General features: G+C 48.2%; 8 protein-coding genes across 8 annotated transcripts; 4 read left to right on the forward strand and 4 right to left on the reverse strand.

Moving 5' to 3' along the window:
- Positions 1 to 282: 282 nt before the first annotated feature.
- Positions 283 to 1,495, forward strand: BDV17DRAFT_278238 (uncharacterized protein). Its single transcript, XM_073759507.1, has one exon. It carries the CDS (start codon positions 1,202 to 1,204, stop codon positions 1,412 to 1,414), a length of 213 nt encoding a protein of 70 aa, XP_073609854.1. The 5' UTR covers positions 283 to 1,201; the 3' UTR covers positions 1,415 to 1,495.
- Positions 1,496 to 2,260: 765 nt separating this feature from the next.
- On the forward strand, positions 2,261 to 3,270 carry BDV17DRAFT_278239 (MADS-box domain-containing protein). Its single transcript, XM_073759508.1, has 2 exons — positions 2,261 to 2,630; positions 2,678 to 3,270. The coding sequence occupies exons 1-2, from the start codon at positions 2,394 to 2,396 to the stop codon at positions 2,762 to 2,764; spliced, it is 324 nt and encodes a 107-aa protein (XP_073609855.1). The 5' UTR covers positions 2,261 to 2,393; the 3' UTR covers positions 2,765 to 3,270.
- Positions 3,271 to 4,726: 1,456 nt separating this feature from the next.
- BDV17DRAFT_278243 (DUF3435 domain-containing protein) lies at positions 4,727 to 7,298 on the reverse strand. Its single transcript, XM_073759509.1, has 5 exons — positions 7,262 to 7,298; positions 6,952 to 7,201; positions 6,568 to 6,890; positions 6,118 to 6,509; positions 4,727 to 6,067 (listed from the first exon to the last, which is right to left on the reverse strand). The coding sequence occupies exons 1-5, from the start codon at positions 7,273 to 7,275 to the stop codon at positions 4,890 to 4,892; spliced, it is 2,157 nt and encodes a 718-aa protein (XP_073609856.1). The 5' UTR covers positions 7,276 to 7,298; the 3' UTR covers positions 4,727 to 4,889.
- A 2,321-nt stretch (positions 7,299 to 9,619) lies between these two features.
- BDV17DRAFT_278249 (uncharacterized protein) lies at positions 9,620 to 11,190 on the reverse strand. The gene is made up of 2 exons (XM_073759510.1): positions 10,157 to 11,190; positions 9,620 to 10,085 (listed from the first exon to the last, which is right to left on the reverse strand). Exons 1-2 carry the CDS (start codon positions 11,143 to 11,145, stop codon positions 9,866 to 9,868), a joined length of 1,209 nt encoding a protein of 402 aa, XP_073609857.1. The 5' UTR covers positions 11,146 to 11,190; the 3' UTR covers positions 9,620 to 9,865.
- Positions 11,191 to 11,339: 149 nt separating this feature from the next.
- On the forward strand, positions 11,340 to 13,183 carry BDV17DRAFT_278251 (uncharacterized protein). The gene is made up of 4 exons (XM_073759511.1): positions 11,340 to 11,692; positions 11,745 to 12,075; positions 12,142 to 12,893; positions 12,971 to 13,183. The coding sequence occupies exons 1-3, from the start codon at positions 11,415 to 11,417 to the stop codon at positions 12,469 to 12,471; spliced, it is 939 nt and encodes a 312-aa protein (XP_073609858.1). The 5' UTR covers positions 11,340 to 11,414; the 3' UTR covers positions 12,472 to 12,893; positions 12,971 to 13,183.
- On the reverse strand, positions 12,972 to 13,403 carry BDV17DRAFT_296751 (uncharacterized protein; the record flags this gene model as incomplete). The annotated part of the gene is made up of 1 exon (XM_073763367.1): positions 12,972 to 13,403. The coding sequence occupies one exon, from the start codon at positions 13,401 to 13,403 to the stop codon at positions 12,972 to 12,974; it is 432 nt and encodes a 143-aa protein (XP_073609859.1).
- A 976-nt stretch (positions 13,404 to 14,379) lies between these two features.
- On the forward strand, positions 14,380 to 16,449 carry BDV17DRAFT_296752 (uncharacterized protein; the record flags this gene model as incomplete). Its single annotated transcript, XM_073763368.1, has 2 exons — positions 14,380 to 16,104; positions 16,162 to 16,449. The coding sequence occupies 2 exons, from the start codon at positions 14,380 to 14,382 to the stop codon at positions 16,447 to 16,449; spliced, it is 2,013 nt and encodes a 670-aa protein (XP_073609860.1).
- Positions 16,450 to 16,555: 106 nt separating this feature from the next.
- BDV17DRAFT_297400 (SANT/Myb-like DNA-binding domain-containing protein) lies at positions 16,556 to 18,225 on the reverse strand (the record flags this gene model as incomplete). The annotated part of the gene is made up of 2 exons (XM_073763485.1): positions 16,556 to 17,739; positions 17,775 to 18,225. The coding sequence occupies 2 exons, from the start codon at positions 18,223 to 18,225 to the stop codon at positions 16,934 to 16,936; spliced, it is 1,257 nt and encodes a 418-aa protein (XP_073609861.1). The 3' UTR covers positions 16,556 to 16,933.
- Positions 18,226 to 26,525: the final 8,300 nt, after the last annotated feature.

The following is a 26,525-nucleotide window of genomic DNA, read 5'->3' on the forward strand; positions in this document are numbered from 1 at the left end:
AGGGTCCTACGAGCTGAAAACGAGCGGAAAGTGAAGAAAAGAGCAAGGAGACGTACTACTCTAGGTAATAATACCCTTTTAACTGTACAGGAAGGTCAGGATCGTCTTCAGCAGCTGGAACCACAAGTTGAGGGGGGGGTTCAAGAACAGGTTTATCTACCTTCCCAGCGTGCTCCTCCACGCTGCAGTGGCTGCAGGACTATAGGACATACTATTAGAGGCTGTATTAATAAGTAGCTTTATAAATATGATAGATATTAAAGGAAATATTTAGATTTAAGAGTGTTATTAGCTGAAAAGTTTTAAAGAGTGGTGAAAAGGCGCGGTTCGCCCGTAAGCGCGGTTCGCCCGTGGATTACGTTAAGTCTTAGGAAGGCTGCCGTTTCCGCTTATCTTCTCGGAGCCGCTGAGTGCAACACCGTGACGGTAGAGGTGTAATTGTTCCTACGGAGAAATTCTGAGATCCCCGTGAGCCTCAGAAGGGAGCCCAAAGAGCATGGTCGTCCCGTCAATTGAGAAATATACGTCAAGGTACCAGAAAAGGTATTCAGTCCGGCGGAAGTTTTATCCTTTCTGCCTGGAACGCAAGAAATCACCAGCTGGGGCTGTTTCAAGTGTGATAAGTGGGTAGGAAAAGCAAGACAGAGTGGCAGCTTGTATATGCATGGTCGACATTTGGCTTCAGACGAGTTTCCTGAGAACCTGGTGGAAGAGCATAGATAGAAGGGAACACGGGTGGTGCGAGAAACAGGGGTAAGGCGGTGGGAAACCAGAATCACCGGTCTGCCAGGCAATTGGCTGTCGGAGCATACTGCCCTCCGGTACCGCCTGCCCCTAGGGTCGACCTCGCCTAGTCATCACTTAGTAAGCTAGATATCTTTAGCTGGCCGTACCGGCCACCCAATAGGACACGAATCCATCGCTTCCCACATTGGCCTAATGTCACGTGATATTGATGCATGGGGCTTACAGCACGACTGAAAGGGCGCGGCTACCTTACCTAAATCCTCATGTGACTCGTTATCATAATGTGTTGAATTTTGCCGCTGCAAATAGAAGGGCCAACCCTTCTTGGGAAGGGCTTATTCTGACTAATATTCTAGGCGTCATAATGAGAGACTGACCTTCTTGGGCAGGACCCTGTCAAGAGCGTAGGGGAGGCTATTTCAGAGTTTGATTTAGCCATCGTAACAGCTATCTCATGTGCACTCTCCACCATGCCTCAATCCATGTGTTCCACATGTCTCTGCTTGGAGTGATTGTCTTGAGATCTTCGTGCGTCCCGGGACTTTCCAGCCAATTCAGAAAGAAAAGAAAAGAAAATGAGCGGAAGCAGCTCGCCGGACCACAAAACGCTTTTTCCAGGCAGAAAGGAGAGGAAACAGACAGAGGGACGACAAAAGCAGGAAGCTGAGCTGAGAAAACAAGCAGAGGAACGTCAGGCAGGTTGAGGAAAGATAGAGAGGCAGGAGAGTAGTCGCACCTAGTATCCCAGGATACTGAGGGGATTCACTTTTGCCTAGCTTGATAAAAATAGCACGTAACTATGATTGGTCTTTAGATACTCTCTTTTCATTTGCTCTCGGTCTGTTGTCGTCTTTTCAATTGGCTGCCAAGCAACTGCTCCACGTGCCACACCTTGGCTTGAGCCACGCCTTGGAGGCTTGATAATGAAAACAGACGCGCTGAGAGAATAACATGATTACATTCGGATCTGCGCCACACATGTATTTGAAGGAACTGCTAAGCATATGGATCTGGAGTAGACAAAATATTTCCAATAGTAGTGCAGAGATATCACAACCGTCGCAGGTCATGATCCCGAGCGCGGCGAGCGACGGAGGCGGCGGAGTCGACAGGCGCGATCAGGCGCGAGATGATTGGTCAGTGAGATCGATTGAGTCGTGGGTATTCTGCCGCGCGTCGACCGTCTGTCTACCCATCCAGGTTAGCCTCAACTCGCGCAGGGCCTTCCACACATTCGACTCCGAACCTATTATCTCTTCACGCTTCGAATTCCGTACATAGAGCGCCAAATAGATCAAAATGACTCTTCTGATTGGCTTACTATCATAAGAGAAACCTATTGCCAGAAGTCCTCTCTCGACTACGAGACAAAATGCATGTCGGCGGCAAGGAAACAAATATCATTGGCTGGCGCTATATTCGTGACCGACAAAGGAGCGATTTAACTTAAATAGAAAAATGGCTTTTAACCGCTGAATTCAAAAGTGTTGCCTCCAGAAGTGTGGCCCTCGAGGCTAGAGATGGAGCTTTGCTCCTTTGCGCATATGTAAGGAGTAGCATATTGACAATTCCTTAACTTTAAAGATAAATCCTAGCAACCTCCCTCTTACAATCATGAAGGCTCTGACAAAGTGAAAATCAAAACTATGCAAACTCAACCAAGCATGCTGCGTCAGAAGTTACCAGAAAGTTTAAGGGCAAGCAAAAAGTTGATTCGCCAGAAGCGAGACCGTCGGAAAACAAGTTTAATGAAAAAGTCATCCGAGTATAGCAAGCTGTGCGGTGCTGATGTCTGTCTGGGTATACGTATTCGAGAGAGTGGCCGAGTACATATTTTCACTGCCGGTAGTTCGGGTTTCTGGGCCTTTGTAGGAGCACAATTGGTATAATCTCCGGGCATTTATATTCTCTTCATTGCTGATATATTTAGGATTCCTATTACCCAACCCCAAATCAAATCACCGAAAAGGACATCAGCAGCCCGGATAATCAGGACAGGATGGTTTCTCAAGATTAAAACAAAAGCTGATACTGTATGTACTGTGAGGATATAAGCCATCAACAGCCACTGGAAATTTATGAAATTGCTGTTCATGGCTCCGGGACTTTAGTTGCTTTCAATTAACTGGGTATGGTAGGTCTAAAATACTCTGTAGTCTAAGCCAGACGACAGACCAACAAGGCCTACAAAATAGAAACTACAGGCTAGTGTCCTTGGTTTTGGGACTTCAAGCCAATGACACAAACCACTTATCTAGTACATCGGGTTGCGGGCCTTGGATTAGAGTATGGCTGAGATCATGATGTTTGGATCGCGATCAAGCCACGGTGCTAATCTGAAAAACAAAATCCAGCATGGCGCAAAATCACCAAGGGGCTGGTATTTAATGCTGAGGGTCGGACTGGGCATGAATCTCATGATCCAACGCGTGTACGGTTTTTGGTCATGGGGTGTGGAACTTGTAGCAGGTATTTCAAAGGTTTTGTTAACCATAAAAAGACTGCTTTATATGCTAGTTCGCCAAAGTAGACTTATATTCGATCTATCCGGCGCTCTATGTACGGAATTCGAAGCATGAAGAAATAATAGAGGTTCGGAGTCGAATGTGCGGAAGCGGTCGACACACTGGCAGAATACTCGCGACTCTGTCACTCTCGCTGTTAGTCGCCTCGATCCCGTCAACTCGGCTGCCTCCGATGCTCGCCGCGCTCGACGGTCGTGATATCTTGGACGGGAACAGGGCATTTTGAGTAGCAACTATGTAATACGGTAGCCAGACTAGCGGAGTGCTTCAAGTCTTAAGGCGGTGATCAATATTAGTAATCAAGTTTCAACAAGTGCTTGGATGCTGCAGCCACATGCTGCATCGAGTGCACAAGTCAGGTGTCGCTTCCAAGATGCCGCAAGCCGGATATGGGAACAGGGTCTTAAATCCGTGTTAACCCCGGACAGGTACAATTTTATCATGACCTAATATTACGATGGGTAAAAATTAGGATGGCCGAATATTATCGCACGCCTAATCTTGTCATCATCTAATATTGTCATCGTCTGATTTTGTCATCGTCTGATTTTGTCATCGTCTAATCTTGACATCATCTAATCTTGTCATCATCTAATCTTGTCATCATCTAATCTTGTCATCATCTAATCTTGTCATCATCTAATCTTGTCATCATTCAATATTGTCATATCTTAAATTATCATCAACAAAAATATTGTGGCTGGAGATGATGCGAGGATGGAGCGAAAACAAAGTGACAGAGGAGTGAAAAAGGTCCCGAATCCTCCAGCTGCCCGTGGAGCGCGTGAATGCTCCACAACCCTGAATGGATTGCCAGGTCTTCCATCATCAAAGCAGTCTGTTCTGGACTCGCGAACCATATCGCTAGCTATAGACAGGATATAAAACCACTCCGGGCATTAGGCTAGGGATCACAGACTCGCTATGCCCAGTGTCCATGGCCCATCACCCGTGATGGACAGTAAGCTACTTTGGCTCGCGGACACCGGACTGGAAGCCAGATCGGCTACTTGGCAACAGACTTGTGTTTCAAGCACGCTACGATCTACGAAGGCTACAGGGCTAGCCTAGTCACTGATCTACGCTGATCCACGAGCCGTGGATCTAGAGCCTGTTAGTGCATGGGCCAGGCTAGACACCGATCGACACTGGTCCACGAGCCGCGGATCTGAAGCCCGTCGGTTCACGAGCCAACCTGGCTCACAAGCAGAGGATCCAGAGCTGCGCTGGTTCGCAGGCCGCGGAATGAGATCTTGTTGGGACAAAGAACAGCAGAAATATAATCTAGCCAGACTACAATCTATATAAGTTTTGCGTCCAGTATTAAAAGGCTATAATAGATCCAGAGCCTATAATTCTTCTTCCTGATCCTCCACTGGCACTAAATTCTGTGCTTGTTGTCCTCCATTGCTGCTAGGAAGCGCTGGGGAAGATCTTGCGATAGATGGAGTCAATCGCACGCGAGGTAAAATTATGAAGGACCTCGGACATTTCTTATTTATATATATATATATATATATATCTATATCAATTTATGAACATCGTAAAGAACAAAGCTTGCACTGTACCAGAAAATCATCGACGATCATTAAGAATGGCTTAGATGACAATACATTACTATAACACGAATATAGCTGGTTGACATTCTTGTGCCAGCTTCCCCTGAGTTCGGCCTCGCACGACCGTTCCGTGGCAGAATTCGGCATGATTCAGAAGATCAGCTTTTCGTGCAAGTAATTCTATCCCACAGACATTACACTCAATTCCTCTGGCCGGCCAGGGAGGATTGACATGTTTCCGTAGAAAATGCCTGGTAAGTGAGCCGGGAGTTTTGTAGTTCGCAATCCGGTCCTTAAGCGGGAGATTAGGGTTCCCCAAGCACAGAAAGCAAATTGTCGGTCGTTCTTCCCTATTCTTGACCCGCACGGACTCCATCGCTTGGCGCAGGGCGATCGCGGTGTCATCCTCCAGCACGTGCCGTTGCCGTTTTGCAGGAGGTCCGGATTCGTCGATGTCATCGTCAAGTCCAGGCCGGCGGCAAGATTGGATGGGTCGAGGCGTGGGCCGTCCCTCTTCCACGGGGCAGAAGGCAGTCATCGCATTGATCGCCTTGATCCGGCGCTGAAGCTCCGCCTCAATGGTGGCACCCGGCATAGTCAGCATGGCGTCAATCATCATTAGATGCTGCGGAGGCATGAATCCCTTGTGCTCCAGAGCGTCCATCACCTTGGTATCTACTAGCTTCCCTGCTAGTTGCCGTTCAAGGTCAATCACGGGTTGCTCATTGCGGTACCGCTCCAGATTTTCTCGGATTCGCCGGTTACGCTGTCGTTGTTTCTCATTCCGCAGTTCACGGATGGCTTTGTTATACCTCCTCTTCGCTTCCATCATTCGATCCTGGTAAAGTTCCAGCTTTGCCTTTAGATGATGGTGGCGCTTGGTAAGAGCTCCCTCGACAAAATGGCTGAAGGTAGCTTGAAAAGCCATATGAGCACGGTCAAACTTGGTTTTGCGGTCATCCCATTTCTGCTTGCGTTTCTTTAGTATGTCCTGCCGCGCACGAACCACGGGGAGCTCATTGAGGGACTTGGATTCTTCAGGAGAGAGCTTATAAGGTCGATCTGGATCAATCGAGGCACTCAACGAGCAGGCAAATCGCACCAACGGTGACTGAGAACCAGTTTTGCGGATGATACCCTGAACATCAACATCAATATCCACCTCGTAATGTCGGATGAAGGTGCGGATATCAGAGTGTTGTAGGATAACATTTTGAAGAGCATCCGTAACTTCTTCTATTTAGTGGGTTAGCGCCCATCTACTTCCGAACTAGAGAAACACTCACCACTGCTGTTGAATTCCTTGGCCCCAGCATATCGGAGAAGGTATGGCCGGGCAATTTGATCAAAACCTGTAATCTCGCCGCCGCGACGCATCCGGGACCGCACCGTGGAGTCCGTCAGTCCCTTCTCCAACTCAATTCGATATCCTGTAGGTAGCCGTTCTACCTGGCAGAACAGAAACTTATCCAGTATTTCATCCTTGAGTTTCAGCTCCTGCTGTCCCTTGCCATCCAGCACCCCAAGACTGTAAAGTTTCTCCGGGCAATCCAATACCGGTCCGGTTGAAGAAATCCTCTTGAAGCCCTGTATATGGAAGAGCATACTTAGCAAGCATACATGTGGACTGAGGACCAGAGTTGGGTCAAATATAATTTCTGGAATTCTAAATTCATTCCTATCCAATTCTGTCAGCCGACTGGCTCCAAGGAGCTATAAGAATCGAGAACACCTACGCAGCCTTCTTTCCAAGAAACCTCTTTGTAAAGTCTGGCCTCAAGTAGATAAACAGCCGAGGGCGCTCGCCTTCCGGATCTCGGATCAGAGTCAATGCTATATCTCGATAGCGAAGGTGGAGGAGTGCCCCTGGACGGCTTGCAGTGATGGCTGCAAGCTGGCAGAAGAAAAGGAGTTGGATCCGCTGCCAGCCACAGTCAAATGTCATCTCAGTCGTGGTCAGAAGGACGCGTGCAAACTCGGCGACGTCCTCAATGTACATATTCTTCTTTGGCTTCCGGTCAACCTCCAGGCCTTTCTCTTTGGCGACCATGGCGATGACCTGCACCTGATCAGTAACCGTGCCTTCTTTGGCCAAAGCGGAAAGTGAATTGTGTACTTACATCATTTACCTTGACAGTTATGTCTTTGCTCAGTCCTGACGCCGTCTCCTGCTTCAGAACAAGATGCCACCACTTCCAGAATGACTCAAGCGAGCTCTTGTATGCAATCCCTGGGCAGTGACGGCCATTCTTACCACGACGAATATCACACCGCCATCCGAAAAATGCATATAGGAAGCGAACCGTCTCGTCGGAGTCTGTGATCCATTGCCAGTGCTGCACTGGGTCAACACCGATGTGCTGACAGTACCTTGCCAGGGAGCCGCCAAGTGAGCTTCAACATAGCCTGAGGGTCAAGAGGGTTATCTACCTATTCCAGTACATGCGAGTCTCATCAAGCCTTTCCTGAGTGCCGTCGCTGTATCGCTTCTGTCGAAGCTGAGAAACATCCAGGCTCTCTGCCTGGGCCAAGTAGTGTTCAGGAGGAAGCTGGCCCTCGTCGTCGAAGGTATCATCGCCTGGTTCATCTTCATCGTCTGAATCCTCGCTATCGAGGCCCGGGTCGCTGCTAGAGTCGCTATCTGATCCATTGTCTGAAAAGATCTCGCTCAGGTTGGAGCTAGCATCGCTTTCGCTTGGCCTGTCGTAAGATTCAACTGGTCGTGAGGGTCGCGTCATGGCCGACACAGTTCACGGAAATACTGGCAAAGGATGGTAGGCCAGGTGTAATAAATAAGAAGGTGGGAAGAAAAGTGGTGTCTGGTACCGGGTACGGGCTTCGAATGGATGGGCGCTTCCGCAGGAGATGCGAGTGGGAGGAAGAACAGAAGCAGAGAAGGAAACAGTCGGCATAATAAGTCTTTGAACTTGAGAGAACATGATGGTAAGGGGGAGCCGAAAATGGCTCCCTCAGCGACCGCAGCGTGAGCGTCTCGCTGGGGTGATGTTGAACAAATAGCAACGAAAGGTCCGTTCGAAACTAGCGTCAGAGACCAGGTGCGTGCCTGGCGTGGAGGGAAAGCCCGTGGCCGTGGGAATACGCACACGTGATGCCAAGACGGGAGCTGTCCCAGAAATATGCTGCCTAGTCTGGGAGGTTTCTCCGCACATAAGGTATTCTGGTCTAAGGCCAGTCTCTCATGGCTGATAACCTCGCGTGAAACATTTCTTGAGCAAAAATATATGATATGTAGATTATTCTGTGCGCTATGCCATAAATAGAAGGCCATGAGGATACGTTCATGACTTAGTCATAATGTAAAGTTATTCTACTTGGGAACATTAGCACAAGGAGCTTGTTTCAAGAGGATCACCCTCTTATGTCTAGCCTCTTGAGAGGAAATCTGCCACGTAAGGATCCATACAGGACCAAACACGCCATAGGAGAGTATATATCATGGAAGTTCATTCATGCGGCAAAGTGCCTCCTGGAATGGTTGTTTCTGACACAATAATCTCATAAGATCTCATCTTCCACATTTACCTCCTTCGTGGCTTACTATACTAAGTCCTTGGCAGTGGGGCTGTGTTTGAAGGTCAGACCGATTTCGAGACGCACTGTAAATCTGCCCGGCGAGTTTGGCTGGAAATCCTTGTATCCCAGGGTACTACAAGGAAGGACGGGCGTCAGAGGGAGACGGACATCAAAGACGGGGGCCAGACCAGACATCAGATTACAACGAGTATTAGGGAAGGCGTTAAGGTACGGCCAGCGTCAGAAGGATGGACATCTGACATCACAAATAGACAGGGAAGGACGGGCGTCAGACACGGACTGCCGCCAAAGGAGGACTGCCGTCAAAGGAAAGACGAGCGTCAGAGGAAAGACTGCCGTCAGGGAACGACGAGCGTCGAGGGAAGACTGCCGTCAGAGGGAAGACTGCCGTCAGAGGGAAGACTGCCGTCAGAGGGAAGACTGCCGTCAGAGGCAAGACTGCCGTCAGAGGCAAGACTGCCGTCAGAGGAAAGACGAGCGTCAAGGAACGACGGGCATCAGCGGAATGTGGAATCAGCCTCCTGAGATTTCGGCAGGCGGCACCGGAGGGCAGTATGTTCCAACCTCCTGTCCGCAGTTATCTCGCGCGGCGATCATTCCCTTGCGAATCAGGAACAAGGCGCTTCCTTTGAAAGACCTTCTCAAGCCCTTGTGACGCAGACCAAGGATGAAAGGGCTTTTATGGCTCTGTTGATCTAACCTCTTGATACATGTATTAGAACATAAATCATTTCCAGCAATATCAGCAGCATCCTAGACTGAACAAATCTAAGTTAAACTTATGTAGATTAATAAGGCGAACAAGTAAATGCATAGATTCATACTGTCTCTCGAATTTCCATGTACTGTATTGTACGCACGGAAGAGAGCTCCTTCAATCGCGACCTATACTAGGACGGACGCCGCAAGGCACACGATCGATTAGGTCTGAAGCCAATTGGGGCCTGTTGCCTGGGATTCTGGGTCGAGTACGGGCTTAGGCTTGTGGTTTGAACACCTAGAAGGTCGGACGGACTGGAGCCGAGGATTTGAGAGGCAGGTCCAAATGCTGATGGCCCGAGCGGTACGACTGAGTGCGTAGGTCTTGGGTTGTAATACCAGGCACGCCAGACCCAGCCCGGTCGCCAGATTGCGGTCGTACAACCAGCACAGGCAGAGGAACGTCAACTGGCGCCCCCGGCAGATGCAAGACCTACTCGACCGTTCATCCACGTTATTATCGATTACTACCTAGCAAAATCCATTTATGCACACGGGTATAAATATTACTTAATAATGTATAAGCCAGCTGTGCATAGCAGCGGAAGACCGCCATGGAACCCGGAGATTTTAAAGCCAGGAAACTCCTGTTCCTGGAACCTCACAGATGTGCCATGTGGCATTAAATTTCCATTCCTCGCATTCACATATCTCTGCCTTGCAACTCATACCGTTGATAGACTAACAGTACATTTTCTATTCTTAGCGGGCTTGTGTGACTTAGCTCGGAGAACCAGGGTCTATTGCCCGACGCATGATCCCAATAAGATTCATCAATACACCCTCCCTTCCACTTCTCTTGGTGAGATCAAACCAAGGCGTTGAGAATACGTTCAGCATCTGCTCGGGCGTGGCGCTTTCAAAATCAGTGATATAAGCGTCGCTCATGTTCATTTGAAGAAAGCACATGTAATGCTGCGTACAATGGATGATTATAACGCTGGCATAATCATTAGACTAGACTGGACTCCAAGTGACAGACAGGCAAAGCCAGTGGCCAGGGAACCTCACCTTTCTTGTGAATCATCTGACAGCCTGGCCGCTAATGCTTCGCACACCATCTGGCCAAAGCCTCCATCCGAGATAACTGGTCGGCCGTCTTCTAGACATTGGAATTGCGGTTTTGCTTCCAAGATTGCTACATGGCTCTTTGCAAGAACAAATCCTCCTTCCGAGGTTTGCTGCCGCAAACACAACCCACCGTCATCAACTGCAACAATTCGCCGTTTTCTGATGACTGTTCTACGTGCCAGTCGAATTTTGGCATCTCGAAACTCGACCACGTTCGAGTTCGACGCGGAGACTTGCGGCGGAGCGAAGTATAGAATGTGTCGAATGACACAAGATGCCAGTCGTAGGGTGTTGTCTTCAGGAGCTATGCCCAAATAGTGTGTATGAGAGTCAACATAGCCCAGAGACGAAGTCTGGGAACCATGGAACGAACTAGAAAGCGGTAGTGGGCTGCTCGAATCGACTTGCATTGTGCTGGAATCAGTGAATTCTGCATGGGATGTTCCTCGTCTGAGGCGTGGCTTAGGCAGGCTTTCCTCCGTAGTATTGTCGGATTCAGATTCAGGTTCGTCAAATTCACATTCAGGTTCGTCTTGAGCTTGTGTAGGGGGTATCTCTTGCTTGACCGTATGTTGCTTCAACATGGCCATTGCTGCCCAGACTTGACCAAGTGAGATTCCATAACCTGCCTTCCGCACCAGAAAATGCTCGCTTTGTGTCATGTGCGCAGGATCGGGGCCTTGTAGAAAATTCTGAATCTCATCGGGCGGAGACTGCAAGTCTGAGTTGGCTGCATATTTAGAGATAATCGGAAGCAAGTTGGCTTGAGCCTCCCGCCGTACTACACGACAGGCGAGTAGATGGGGCCGTCCCCAGTGACTGGCGGATACACTGTCTAGTTCAGCAAAAGGTTTGCCATTCTCGGACTTGAAGCGAGCGTTGAATGCTGACTTGGAGACGACATTGCTAAAATACGGAGGGTAAGCCATAGTAGCAGGATCGAGATGGAGGTAACAGATGGAGATGGAGATGGAAATAATGTAAACATTGCCCCGCTTGGTTGACTGGGACCAGTGGGGCCGTGGTCAGGCACGGCTGCCTAGGCGGTGAGAAACTGCCTGCTGCAGCCTCGGCTACGTAATCAAAGCAGGTGAAAGGCTTCAGCGGCTCCTTTCACAGAGTGCTCCATTAAGCGTCATTCGGCTTTCATCTTCCAGCCATCAAAATCAACAACACCGCCACTGATGTTGCCATCCTGATGATGACACAGGCTTGTACGCCAAAGCCGCTCCTGGACTTTGTCCGCGGTCGGCGTGATCTTCTAGATCACCCTCTACTATGGACTTTGAAGCATCTGGAATCGCTAGGATGCCACTTCGACGATCTTGAGACATCCGCTTACTCAGAGTCCACGCCGAAGGATTCCAAGGGTACTGGCGATGCTGAAGCGCTAGCTCGTCGTCTGTTTCCCGAGGTGAAGCTCCGTTCTCTCTGCAGGCTTTTGTTAGGCGAGGGGCGGAATTTCGCACGCGCTCGGTAAGAGGCACAGCCATTATCTATTATCCCTACTAACATCTCTGCGGAGCAGCCACGGGTCCCACTTCTACTTCCAAGGCCGGCCGATCCACCGCCCATCTTATATGGCGTTCTATCGTCGTGAAACCCCACTCGATTATAGCTCGCCGCCGCTGGTAGGCTATATACATTATACCGATATCAATGGAGACCGCATAGACCATTGCGAGAGTCTTGCCCGAGCAAGCAGAGTGCCTGGTCGGTGTCAAGATCTCCTCGCTCTTACAACCCCAAGGGACTGGACTGAAGACCCTTACTTCCTTTTCATTCTACTGGCTCTTGCGCAGCGTCAACGCGTTCTCAGACTCAGATCCCCTGGACCAGAACCAGAAACTTACTTTGTTGTACGTTCATCCGCCTGCTTATCTTCTGGCTGATACCATACTAACCCATGTTTATGTTCTCCCCAGTCCCGTCTTCTCGTGACGCACGTTTTAGATCAGGAATCAATACTCTTATGCGAAGCTACGATCACCACTGATCTTCTTGACGCGCTCGGAAACCTGAAGACTGCTGTAATACCTATAACACGGCCTACGATTCATCGGAAGATGATTCCTTACAAGCCTTATGATACCTTTGCCGGCCGCCTCAGGGACGAGCTAGTGGCATCCAGTCCATCGAATTCCCCCGAGCATGTGAATGATGCCACCAGCTACAACACAAAAAAACGTCAAGAAATGGATGACGGGGAAGACGACAGTGGACCACGGAAGATTCGGCGAATATCAGACACATGAGCTAGTGAAAGGGCGCGAACGGGAGTGGAAGATTGTTCTGGAGCAAGGAGCGACCGAGTCTTCAAAGATACAAGTAATCATGTCAGAGTTGACGATGGCGGGCCTATCCTCTACCGAGACTGAATACGTTGGGGTAGCTATAGAGGTAGTCTGTATTCACTCATAGCGACATATGCTCCTAACGTAATGTAATATACTCAGCACATTTGACCCCTTCCTGAAGCTATTGACCTCCTACAGATCACTCGCAGTATCACCTAAACAACAGGAAAAAAGTCCACCCTAAGAAAGCTCTGATTCTCCCCAGCAAGTATCTCAACCAACAAGAAACCCACAGGATGGCAATATACCGCCCATCACACAACACCTTGCCTATGGAAACGAAGTGACAAGCTGTTAAAGAAGTATTCGGGCTGTGGCATCTAAGGAATGATAGATAGAGTTAGCAATGGCCAGGCAGGAGCAAGAGAACCAAAAAAAAGTTGGAAATGAGACTCACGCTATCTGCCGGCGCGTTCCTCACGACTAACGCGGCCAGCCTCCTCAAAATAACGTTCTGCTTTGATGACCTCTTGCTCCGCTCGGTCAACTTCCTGCTCCAGATCATGTTGAAGCTGGCGCGACTTAATATTACGGGCGGTAATTTCAGTTTCAAGCTCAGAGGCGTGGAAGCAGCCAGCCTCCTCAGAATAACGTCCTGCTTCGACGACCTCTTGCTCCGCTCGGTCAACTTCCTGCTTCAGATCATGTTGAAGCTGGCGCAATTGAATATTGAGGGCGGCAATTTCATTTTCAAGCTCATAGGCGTGGAAGCGAGCAGAGGCAGCGTGGGCACGATGAAGAGACGAAAGGTAGTACAGCTGACGTCCGGTCAATGGCTTGCCCGGGACTGGAATCGAGTCAGGATGAACACATGCGTGATGGTCAGACATGATGGGATTTGATGAAGTTGATGGAAATGGAGTCTAAGATGATGTTAACAGAGGAGTCAATGACTGTTCGGAGTGCAGATATTCCAAACCAGAGGGAAACAGATGGGTTCAGCAGTCAGAAGGTGGCCGAAGGGTTGACTGAAGTTCTATTCATTTAGAAAAGTAACACTTGAGTTTCCAGTCGCAATTCATGTACTATAAGCATGTGACTTTGGTTTCTGAGAAGATTAATGTCTGTCACCGGCTGATTTGTGCTGAGAGTCTGGATGGCTGATGGACAAATCAATTTCACATGGCTGATTGACTGTTTGTATTCGTTTGCTTGTGCGGGTGCCCATGTTGCGTGAATCAGTCTGGGTGTGCAACACCCACAGCCTAGCTAAAGACACCAGGTTTGTTAGAGTTGTGATCGTTGACCAAGATCTTCAGGAGATATAGTCTGCCAAAAGCTTGAGTTCTGTTCTTTTCCATGATTGTTATATGGCTGTAGCTCGGGTTCTGCAGATTATAGATGTTTTATAATCCAGCGAGTTCATCCTGTGAATCAAGTCCATGAATTCACTGGACCCCTTCTGTCAGCTCCACTGCTTTCTAGAAACAAACAGAAAATAAAAGAATAGACTGAGCAACACGAGGCTTAAAGAGAGACCTTGTACGCAACAGCGGATCCAAGCAGGGCCGTTTCTCTGACAGGACCCAGAAACCGCCTCCCAGAAACCGCCTCCCAGAACCACCTCCCAGAACCTTCGCCTACCAGAAAGAACCTAACTCTCTCTTTCCTCATCTTAAAGTCAATTTGAGTTGCAAATTTCCAGCTGCTGCCATCTTCTACTGCTCAGATTCTGACCCAACACCTGAACGACAATCTGACTTGCCTGACTGTAACTGCCTCTCCTTCCACTTCAACCAGCCTGACCTGACGTCGACAGGCCATATAACCCTCTAGACTCCACCCTGATCTTGCAGCTGTTCCATGATGGAAACCCAGGTCCCACCTGAGCCGGTCAACGGCTCTTCCCACGCGAGCGTGACCACCGTTACTACCACCGCAGCTGCTCCTCGAGTGATCGGGCTGTATGGCATTCCTGGCTGCGGAAAGACATACGTCATGGAGCAACTCAAGCACAAGCTGGGTGAGTCGGGCTTTGAGTACTTCGAAGGCTCTAAGATGATCGGCTCCGTGACCCCCGGTGGACTTGAAGCGTTCAAAAGGCTGGACGATGACAAAAAGAACCAAGTTCGCGAGTTTGCTATTGGCACCATCAAGTTCACATGTGCTCAGAATAGAAAGGTCGGCATTGTCACTGGTCACTTCACGTTCCGGGACCAGGAAGACGAACGGGCGTTGAGGGTCTGCACTCAGGCTGATCTAAATACCTATACTCATATTCTATACGTCAACACTCCTGTAGAACAGACGGCAAAGCAACAAGCAGGCGACACGGAAAGAAGACGTTCGCACTTGTCGGTTGAACATTTGCAACGCTGGCAAGAGGCTGAAATTGATGAAATCCATCGCCTTTGTCATGAGAACAACATCAACTTTGCCTTGGTCTATCCCAACTTGATAGACAAGCTAGCAAGTGTGATTAGTGACTTCCAGCTTCATGATGAGAGTCACAACACATCGGTTGCTGAGCAGTACTTGGACAATGCTCTATCTGCTGAACACTATGACAAGCTGCAGACCGTTCTGTTTTTCGACGCTGACCAGACATTGGCGGCGGAAGATACCAGTGCACTCTTCTGGAAGAAGGTCAAATATTCAAGAGGCGAAGGGGACCCGCTGACTGCGTTGTTCAAGAGTCAGCTGCACTACTCGTATATCGCGTTTCGACAAGCGATGTTGATGTACGAGGAGTCTGTCAGCGACAAGGATTTTGATGTTATCTGTGAGGAAGTTGCTGCTTCAACAACTCTCTACCCTCAAATGTCGTCCCTTCTGCGCCAGGCAGGAAGACACGACCATGTTTGTCCCGTAATTGTGACCTGCGGGCTCCGTCGCGTGTGGGAAAAAATCATAGCCAAAGAAGGTCTCTCCAAGATAGTCAAAATTATCGGCGGGGGGAGGCTCATAGATGAGTTTGTTGTCACTCCTGCAGTGAAAAGAAGCTTGGTTACTCATGCGCGCCAAGTCCATGAGGCATATACCTGGGTCTTTGGAGATAGCCCTGTTGATCTGCCAATGATGGTCGCTGCTCACAAGGCGATTGTTATAGTTGGCGATCAGCATAACCGGAGCAAAAGCATGGATCACGAACTTTTGAGGGCAATGGTGAGTAATGGATTGCAAGCTCGTCAGGCTCTGCTTCCAAGCAGCTCAACCATACCGCGGCTTAACCTTGCCAGACTGCCAGTAGTTGATATCACTGAGAAGTCATTCGTGGATTCAGTCTTTAAATCTCACAAGCCCTCCGGTGGTCTAAATCTTTACCATGCTACCGACACCAATACGGCAAAGTTGTTGAGTACCCTAACGCGAGATGGCCTTGTCCGCGGTCCACGCCTGCAGGAATTTCATGAAGAGACTGGCATTCATCTAGCCAGAACATATCTGGTCGAGCTCATCGGTGTCGAGTCATTCCCTATACGCCATCCCCAAGGGCACTATGTTGATGGTTACCGTCTATTGAACGAGGAACAAACCTTGATCATGGGGTTGTTTCGCGGTGGGCTCTTCTTGGCTCACGGCATTAACAAAGTTTTCCCCAAGGCTCGCTAGACGAACGCCAACCAGCCGAAGCATATCAAGAAACAGGAACTCGAGGGTATTGTCACTGTCATTCTAGTCGATGATGTGATCAACAGTGGCAACTCGGTGGTCAAATTCGTGCGGCACATTCAGGGTATCAACGGCGCGGTTCGTATCATTGTCGTTGCCGGGGTTATTCAAGACAAGGCTGTTAGAGGCTGCAGCCCTATTTGTGCCCTCGCACGTTCGACTGAGCTGACCATTATCACACTTCGCCTGTCAAAGAATGAGTACACTGGCAAGGGGGCTACTGATACCGGGAACAGACTTTTCAACACAACTCACCTGGACTAAGGCTGTGTCTTCGGACAAACCAGCTGGATCCAAGGTTCAACTACAAGGTTTTTAATGCAACAATAAGATCTCAAGACCAGGGATAGAGTCAATTTCGATATTGCTCTGGGAGGAAATAGAGGAAGACATAAAGATACTAGGTAGACTGGAATTTGAGATTCACTGTTTCGGAAGGTGCGCCTAACCTCTAGCTGCTTGCCAGTCCAGAAGCCTTCTAGCGAAAGGGCACCCATTCGTAAAGCGATAACGTTGGAGAACTTCGTATGTGCTTGATATCCGCACTGTATGCCTTTCGACAAGTGTCGATCATAAGGCCGATATCCAAAAATGCGATATTCTGCCCTATACGGACATGAGAGTTATCGCCGCTGCCCTGTGCATCCCCCGGCTGAGCTGAAAATGGTGGAGACTTCACAGGCTTTCTGGCTTTGTCTAACAATCTGAGCCTTTTGGGTTCGAGAGGGGGATATCTTATTGTGGAGCGTTAATCCTCTTTCTTGCTAAGGGTCGTGCTCCAGTACACCTGGATCGCGCCTTGAGTTCTCCCCGGATATTTCTCCGAGAATAACCTCGTGATCTCTGCCCAAGGCCGCTCCTCATCTTTCCTCAGCTTCAGTAGAAGACCCTCCTCTTCCGTGGACCATGGCATGCCCCTCCTCGAGCTTCCTCGGGCCTCCCTGCAAACGATCGAACTTTGTTGAGTCTTATTCTGGGGACTTGAGCAACTAGTTGCTCGTGCATCTCTATCTTTGCATACTGTTGGTGAAGAGTCAGACATGCAATGCTGTAGAGCACCTTCGAATAGCCATGAAAGGAATTGCAACCGGTCGTTAAGTGGTATTGACACAAAGTGAGAACGGATGGCAGTGAAGGAATCATTCTTGGGCGGCGACGTAGAGCAAGCTCGAGGCCGCTTGCGAGCTTTCCTGTCTGATTGTCGCGTCTTCCGCTTAGGGCTTTTAGAATCTCCACAGACGTGGTGATTCTCACGGGCACCGTTCGCGTAGGATGCGTCGGGGCTGGTGCCTTGTTGAGAGGGGCGCAACTGATGACCGTCATGGGTGTAAGGGTGGCCACTTGTCTGAGTACTGCCATTTTGACCACCAGCCCTTTTGCTGGAATCTTGATAATGGCCGGATGGGCTGTGAAGAATGGGTGGAGGGTCAGGATATGAACAAATCGTCCCGGAATCGATGAGGCTGTCGGCAACCTCTGGGACTGATAGCTGGATGTTCACATCCTCCCAAGACCCGTGGTAAGCAAGGATTGCCGGGTCAATAGGAGTGTCTCCTGTGCATCTGGAAGCCTGAAGAACTCTTCCAGACTATCGTCCGAGTTAGATACACTTGGAGATGATAGACCATCCGCCGCAGAATCTCCCCGAAATAGGGGCGGCGGCTCGGTTGGGGTACCAGTGTTGTCTCGAAGTTCACAGCGGGAAACCATATCCGCATCTTTAAGGTGAGGCGCCAAATCATTTGGGTTTTTATCGTGTCCCGTCATCTCTGAATATCTATGCGGTTCTGGTGCAGTCGTTTCCCGTGGTTGGCACTGGGAGCTTGATGGTGATGGACACGGCCGGATGCCCGCGTTGGTAGACACACAAACTTCGGCCGGTGGCCGCGCAGGCAGGTGATGCTTGGGAGGTGGCAAGGTGCTCCCAGGGGCATTCTGGGTTCTTGGAGAGCATGGGTTGGATGATTTGTGTTGCATAAATGGCCTCCGGTGAGGGGGAGCCCACGGCTTGAAGTTGTTCATATGAAATATGGGCAGCATGTTGTAGGAAATAAGGATCTTCCAGGGTATATTGTGGCAGACGGGCGATTGGGAAGAGGGAGGGAAGTGGAGGGACGAGGATTTAGGGTAGGAGCTGGAGGGAAGAGTGCAGGCGACGTGAGAAACGGACTGAGATGCAACCTCTGCGGTTCTGATCGCCCGCTTTATACTTGCTCTTCGTCTCTCGGCAGTCTACCATTCCGTGCCTCTCGTCGGTAGAAGCACCAAGGCGCTTTTCTCGCCGTCAGCATCTCAATCGGCTCTACCGACGTGCCTATCTCAATCCGCGAGCGCCACCTGATGGCCGGGACCAGTGTCCTCCGCAAATCATAGCGGGACACTCCAGCTCGGAGCCTCGCTCGTCAAACATGCTGAAATGAAAGGGGTGCGGCAATTTTGCCATTGGCTAGTAAACAGGGCAATGACACGTAAACAAAGCGATCCTGGTGGGGTTCAAAAACAGCAGTGGAGGAGAGGGGCGCAACCGGGCTCACCCCGGCGCAGCTGACACGCTGCAGTCAGACCTGGTCGTTGGATAACCCAGAGTTGACCCCTCTAATATGGGTCATCAGAAGCCCGATCGAAGAAGCGCAACATGAGATTTGTGATAGGAGACAGTAGAAGGACGGTTGAGGATCCAGGAGCTCACAGGGAAAGCCCAGATGGATGGCATGGCCATAGGCATCAGCCGGAAACCCCAGAGTCGCCGATCAGATGGCGGACGATGCGCATACGGCTCCCTGATTATGAAAATCAGCAGCGGCACAGCATCAGGGGCAAAACGGACAGCTCACAAACCAATAAAGCAACGTTAATCAGGGCCTCAATTTCTCCATCGTCCAGATGACCCGTCGGCGACGCCGTAGCAGAGGGGGCGAAGAGGGGTGATTTGACGGCGCTATGCTGGAAAGGGGCAACCGTCGGGTAACACGGCATCTTGGGAAGGAGGCAGTGCACCGGGCGAGGCAGGACGGGAGGGGGAAAATGAAAGAGAAAGTGCGTGGTCGTTCGAGGGAGAGAGGCCGGGCTTATATAGATGCAGCGGACGTGTTGAGGCGGCAGGGGACGGCTGTAAAAGCGGCGAGCGGGTGACGCGATCCCCGAAGCGGTAAGCGCTATACCGCAAGGGGCAGTCAAATGCCCGGCGGCAGCAGGCGGTGGCGGGCGGCAGACGGACGGTTCAATGAGGGCCGTTTTCAGCGCCCCGCTAACCGTCACAACAGATACTAAAATTAATATACTTTATTTTCCTAGTCAAGGTTTAATATAATTTAGTAGAACTTCGAAACTAGTTCCCTAATACTTATTCTGGGTCCTTGCTTAAAGGTATATATTTAATATTTAGTATTTTCCTTAGTATTAAGGTTGTAAGGGGGCAATATGTTTGTGCTAAACTATACCGCGCTGTATGTACATGAAGGGTTCGTTGAAGGAGGAAAAGATAGATAGTCGTGTGTGGAAAAGGTAGGAGGTAAGCGAGGGTGGGTCTTCGTACGAGGTCACATGATGACCGAGTAACAACAACTGAAGAGGTGCCTCGTGCGAGGAACCTATAACAAAGGTCTCCAAAGGCTTTAGTAATAGCCTTCTTGAATCCTAGATAGCTATTAAAGATCTTGTTAATAGATAACGCGTTTAATGTCTTTTGTGATGATTAGCTAATAAATCTTAGCCCCATATCTGATGATCTCTCTTATTAGTTAGTCTAATGGGCCGGCCCATGGGCCGGCCCACTGGCCTTCAAAATTCGAGCAAAGGCGTCCCCCCCATTTTTTTATCGAATCTATAACTTTTTTCTTGCCCTTCTGCGTGCACTCTAAAAAGAATACTTACCTATAAACTTAACAGTTTGAAGGGCTCTGGGTATTATTAAGGATTTAGAGGCTTTATGGGTGTATTGATTATAATATTCTTGTAGAAATATATATGGACTATAGCGCAGACTGCATGCGTATCTTTGAGATCACAATATATAAAATAGAACCTTACTATCTCTGCTGAAATTTATACATACTCCATATAAACTAAAAGGTTCTAACCTCTATTATCCCAGTAAGCCGCTATGAAGTAGTAATTATTCATAGGCGTGAAGGAATTTGATCCCTTCTATAGTATTTCTACCTTCATGAGACAGGGTGAAATTTTCTGGGGGCTCCTGGTAGAACTGGGGTGGGAATGGGTTATTACTGGGTTATACCTGGGCTTTCTGGGCTATTACTGGGTTATAGTTGGGTTTTCTGGGTTTTCTGGGTTTTCAGGGGTCGGCCCTATAGACTAACTAATCAGCAGTCACGTTGATATATTGCTTTTGATTCAATCAATTCTCTGTCTAAGCCCTTTCATTCTACCCAGACTTCTAAACTCCTGGTAAGTATGCTCTTCCCTAGTTCTCCTTCCTTCCTCCCTACTACCAGTCCTATTTTCGCTATGTCACAGAGCCAGAGTCAACAATCTAATTTCGCATTATCTCTCTATAATGGAGAGGTAGAGCAACTGACCTATCTGGCACTATTAAACCCCTTTGAGACACCATCTGATAGTCAGGCTACATACAACGCGTTTAATCCTGACTTCCTCCGACCGAATATACCTACTTTAGTACCTCCCTCACTGACGCGTGTGGGACCCGATCGCCGAAAGACATTTATTCTATACGACAATATGGTGCATACCGAGTGGGTAGATTGGTAGTTACAAACTGATTATGGAAGGAGGAGTAAGATTAAGTGGGATTCAACCAGGCATACAGCTATCTGGGAACACTTTTATCAGGTTGCCCATAGTGCAGATGGTGCGCCAAAAGTTATGTGTCGGCGCTGCGCAAAGATTCTTGAGCATCCATATACTATGCATACCAACGCAGAGGGCAAGGATCAGTATCATGGCACATCAACTACGACCAAGCATCTTAAAACCATATCCTGCCGAAATACTAAGAATGGAAAGAATGCAGAGATCACAAGGTTTCTGAAGAATGGGGTATATTACACGCTAACTAGTCATCTTCTATAAAACTATATAATATGTACTAACTCTTGCGGGTCTTTATATTTCCTAGTAGGCTACTCTTCCCTTTTCACAGTCATGTTGGGAGGAAGACATCCTACATTTTATTACGCTTAATCAACTCCCATTTCATCTGATTGAGCATCAAACGTTCAAGCGTCTGATTCAGTCTGCTCGCTCTGCCCCGAGCACCCCAACTTTCGCCTCTGCCGATGCTATCCGTCGCCGACTCAAGGGCCTTGTGCTTGAACAGCAGAAACAGACTCTCCAGATGCTTCCTGCCAGAGTCAAGTTGTCAATTATGCTAGATTGTTGGACATCTCCATTCTCACAGGCGTTCTTGGCTATTACTGGCTATTTTATCGATGCTGATTGGGTCTATCGTGAGGTACTCCTTGGGTTCAAACCAATTCATGGATCTCATACGGGCGCTAATATGAGTGATATTCTTCTCTGCACGTTGAAGGATCATGGCATACATGACAGGATCTTTGGATTGACAACTGATAATGCATCAAACAACAAGACTCTGGTTGATTCGCTCAGACAGGCCTTGCCGAATAATGTTAATATCCTTCAAATTCCTTGTCTCGCTCATGTTATCCAGCTCAGTCTGAACCAGCTTCTGGCGCGGCTCAGAGCGGTCCCAGATAATGAAACCACAGAAACAAAGTGGACAGACCAGCAATCACAAGCAGCGAAAGCAAATGCTCAAATTCAGACATGCGAGATTTTATGTACGCTAAATAAAGTCCGCTATCTTGCAATCTATATTCATGCAAGCCCTCAACGCCTCGAGAATTTCAAAAACCTTCAAATAAACCCAGATCATTCCGATCTCAGGCAGAGGGACCCAAAGCTTAAGCCAATCCAAGACGTGAAGACCCGGTGGAACTCCACTTACCTCATGCTTCGTCGGGCGAAAAGACTACGCAGGTTCTTTCAGCCTTTCTGTGACAAGTATAATTGTAAAGAGATGTTGCTGAGTGAAGAAGAGTGGCGCCAGATCGACTATCTTCTTTATATTACTGAGCCATTCTTTTATTACACAACTAAGCTCTCAAAGACTCGAGATGTCACAATTTATCTGGTATTCAAGATCTACAATGCACTTTTTGAGCATCTTGAACAGCTGACGAAACAACTGCGGCGAAAGCATGTTTATTGGAAGAAGCATATGCTTGAGTCTCTTGAAGCTGGCCGAGCAAAGCTTGATGAGTACTATTCACAGACAGATAATGTCAAAGGGCATGTCTTCGCGATCAGTACTATGTTGGCCCCTGACAACCGCTTCCAGTTCTTCCAGTCAGAAGACTGGGATTCAAAGTAGCATACTATTTATCGACAAGCATTCGCGACTACCTTGATCCCCTACCAAGAGCGTCTTTTGAATACAGAAGGGTCATTAAGTACTGATATACCTGCCAGGCCACAGTCCTTGTTTAGGAGGCTAAACAAGGCAGCTAGTAAGAATAAGATCCAGTCCAAGCCAGCTACAGGGGAGATGAGCCAATACCTTGACAGTGGTAAGTTCACGCTACGCTCAACTTGCTTTAAAACTAATTATTTTTAGATATTACTGAGGAAGAGCCTCTGCAATTCTGGAAAGCACACCAGGGTCGTTTCCCCGCGATTGCATCACTTGCAAGAGATATTCTCTCTATCCCGGCAACTGGTGCGGGAGTGGAAAGATTGTTTAATACTGCTCGTGATATTTGTCATTATCGCCGCGGACGTATGAAGTCTGGAACAATTGAGGAACTGATGATGTTTCTTTGTGCTTCAAGATTTGATCTTGAGGCGCAAGAAGCACGGGAGCTTGAAGCCTTCTTCACTGTAAATAAGATTGAAGCATTGAAAGAGCAGAAGGAAGACAAGTCTGATGATATTGAGGTTCTGTCGATCAGCGATACTGAAGAAGTAGATCAGGGGTCCGCGGAATCTGATCTGATCAACGTTCATAGTGAGCCAGAGTTGCCAGAGAATACCCAAGTACGGGTTTCGGGTGTCACGGGCGTAGGTAGTATTGTTTTCAACTAGCTGTCCTGTATAAACGAGTATCACAAGCTTAGAGAAACAGATAAAAGACAAAAACATGAACCTTCTTTCCTCCTTTTTATCAACTTTTCTAAACATACGTTAACACTTTTGACTTTTCTGAACCATGGTTCAGATATATGTAACTTTGTTTAAGCTTTTGGTTGAGGGCATTGCCGATAACCAAGACCCAGGCCATGGCCTGTGACATCGGGAAGAAAGCGAAAGGTAAGAGAGGATGATGATTTTGTAAGGATTTAAATGGTGAAACCATGACTTCTGTATAATCTTACCTGTTTCAGTCGTATTCCAACAAGAATTAGTATAATGATATATTTTTTAAAATTAGTATGGAAGAGAAATACTGAATATTACAGCAAGAACCGCATAACTTATGCAGTCACGAGGACCGGGACTATGATGCCATAAAAAACCCAACTTGGGTTATCTGGGGCCCCAGTACTGGGTTTGGGGTTTTGCATATCGACCCAGACCCAGTACTGGGTTAGAGATCTGGCCCCAAAACCCCACCCAGATTGGGTCTGGGTTGGGTCTGGGTCTGGGTTTTTGGGGTTCTGCGGAAGCCTAGCTGTAAATAACAGTAACGTACTCCACGGCCGAGCCGCGCTTACGGGCGAACCGCGCCTTTTCTCCAAGCCAGCCATTTCATCGCAGTTTTTGAGCCACTAATACAGTTAAATTAAAATAAATAAAATATTGTTAATTAAGCTACTTGTTTATACAACTTCTAATAGTATGTCCTATAGCCCTGCACCCGCTGCAGCGGGGTGGAGCGCGCTGAGAAGGTATATATACCTGCTCCTGAGCCTGCTCTTCAACTTGTACATCCAGCTGTTGAACACGATGCAGGCCCTCTTGTACAGTTAAAAGGGCATGGTTACCTAGAGCTGCATGTCTTCTTGCCCTCTTCTTTATTTTTCGCTCATTTTCTGCTCGTACAACCTTAATTTCTTGTTGAAGAAGAAGGTTTTGTCACAGGCTATGGCCTGGGTCTTGGTTATCGGCCATGCCCTCAACCAGTAGGACATTCTAGGAGGGTGGATAGAATCTGATGGAAGCTCTGGAGCATGTATATAGAGGGAGAGGAAGGCCTATCCTCATACTTCCTCTCCAAGCTTGTGATACTCGTGAATACAGGACAGCCAGTTGAAAACAATACTGCCTACGCCCGTTACAGGTTTGTCTTCATAGCCATCTGGGCAGCCTTCTCAAGATGTTGGATATGAGATACTGGACTGCTGGAGAGATTTCGTTTTTGGACACTTCTTTGTATGCTGCGAATCTTATGGTCAAGCTGGCGAGGGTTGTGTGGTGTTTCAAAAGCAGATGATATTGAACCTTCAACAAGAAGTGGTGGTGTAGGCGTACGGAGCTGGAAAGTGATCTTTTCAAGAGCCCGACCTTGATCAAGAGGTTTAAGGCCAGCTCCTGTAAAACCACTGCAAATATTGCCTGCGGTAAAGATTTTCGTACGTGCTGGAGGATATAGGTGTAGGAAATCTTGCTTGTCAATATGGTTATTTCCAGCCACCATCAGGCCTTCAACCAACTTTCCATATGCCTGTTTAAGTGGGCTGAAAACACCCACATCAAGAGGCTGAAGAAGATGAGATGTATAAGGTGGCATGCAAAGACAGATAATTGCGTTCTCCTTGCAGAATATATCAAAATCTGCAGTTTGATGGCTAGAATGGCCATCAAGAATAAGCAACCGCTTAGCACCAGTCATAGAACGCCGAGACCATGGTTCAAACACCTCCTTTAGCCATTGAAGGCCTATTTTGTCTGTAGTCCAACCATTCTCACTTGTTGAAAGTATCCAGTCCTTTGGGAGCCCTGGTTCTTGGTACCAGGTGGCCTGATGTTCCTTGGCCTTGAAGATAACCACTGGTGGTATTGGTATCCCCTTAGAGCTCACACATTCAATTATTGTGACCCATTCTCGATTACCCTGGATAACCGTACGAGGCCTCTCACTGCGCTCCACTGCAGTAATGACCTTTGATGTTGTACAGACTCCCATTGCAAAGCCGGTCTCATCAAAGTTCCTGTCAGAAAGACCAAGCGACGTCAGCCAATCGACCAGCTGCGCCGTAACTAGGGTGTGACAAAGACGGAAGCATATCGGACCGAAGGATGACTAAGCCACTAGAGTCATAACGTAATTCCCGGGCGATCCGGCCACCCCCTCGAATTTCTGGATGCTTGCCAACGTTGAAGCCATCGCCAACAACGAAAAATAAGTCAAATTCATTAGAACTACTTAGATATACGATCAGGACAACTAGTTCTAATATGCCCTAAAATATGGCAGCTTGAGCACCTTGGTGGAGCCCTTTTTAGTCCTTTAGAAGTTGGTAGAGCAGAACTATTGGAGGGCTCCCCTTCTACCTCTTGTTGAGTATTTCTCGACGAAATAAGGTCTCTAGCTTCTTGAATTGATAGACCATCTGTAGGAGTCATCTGGCGTTTAGATCGTCTCTTTTTCTGCCTCTCTTTCTTAAAAGCAGAGTGGAGATCGGTGTTTTCCTTTGCCAAATAAGCAGCGTTGTAGATAGCCAATTCACAACCCTTTAGCAACTCCTCTAGCGCTCTTTTAGATAGAGTTGAAGGACTTTTAGACCCCTGCTTTAAAAGCTTCTTGACTGAGGAAGCTTTCTTTTGCACTTGACGGACTGTATAAGGTGTACAAAGCTAGGAGGAAGATATTGAAGCCCCCCCAAGGTCTGGAGGGGGGGTAGGAGTTGACAGCGCAATATTTAACTTATCCAGCACTCTTTGAGGCTCAAAGGGCTGTATTCCAGTTGCAGAGAAGCTACTTTGAATATTCTCAGGGGTAAAGACTGTTTAGTAAGCTGTAGGATAGGCCTTTAAAAAGTCAAGCTTGTCAATATAGTAGAACCCTAATCAAACTTTCTCCTTAACCAATTTTCCATAAGCCTTCTTTAAAGGACTAAAACAGCCGACATCCAGAGGTTGAAGAAGGTAAGAAGAGTGTGGAGGCATGTAGATAGCTATAATGTTGTTGTCCTTGCATGCTTTATCGAAATCTGGTGTTAAATAGCTTCCATGGCCATCTAAAACAAGCAACCGATACCCCCCCCTTGTCCGGCTAGTTATTGCAGGAATAAAGACTTTTTCAAGCCAACGAAGGCCAATTGCATCAGTAGTCTATCCATTAGGACTCATCTCAATCCTCCAGTCCGGGGGAAGGAGTATTTCATCAAACCATCCTT

Source organism: Aspergillus undulatus, assembly GCF_047715775.1.
Source record: "Aspergillus undulatus strain CBS 261.88 unplaced genomic scaffold BDV17scaffold_119, whole genome shotgun sequence".
Taxonomy (NCBI): domain Eukaryota; kingdom Fungi; phylum Ascomycota; class Eurotiomycetes; order Eurotiales; family Aspergillaceae; genus Aspergillus; species Aspergillus undulatus.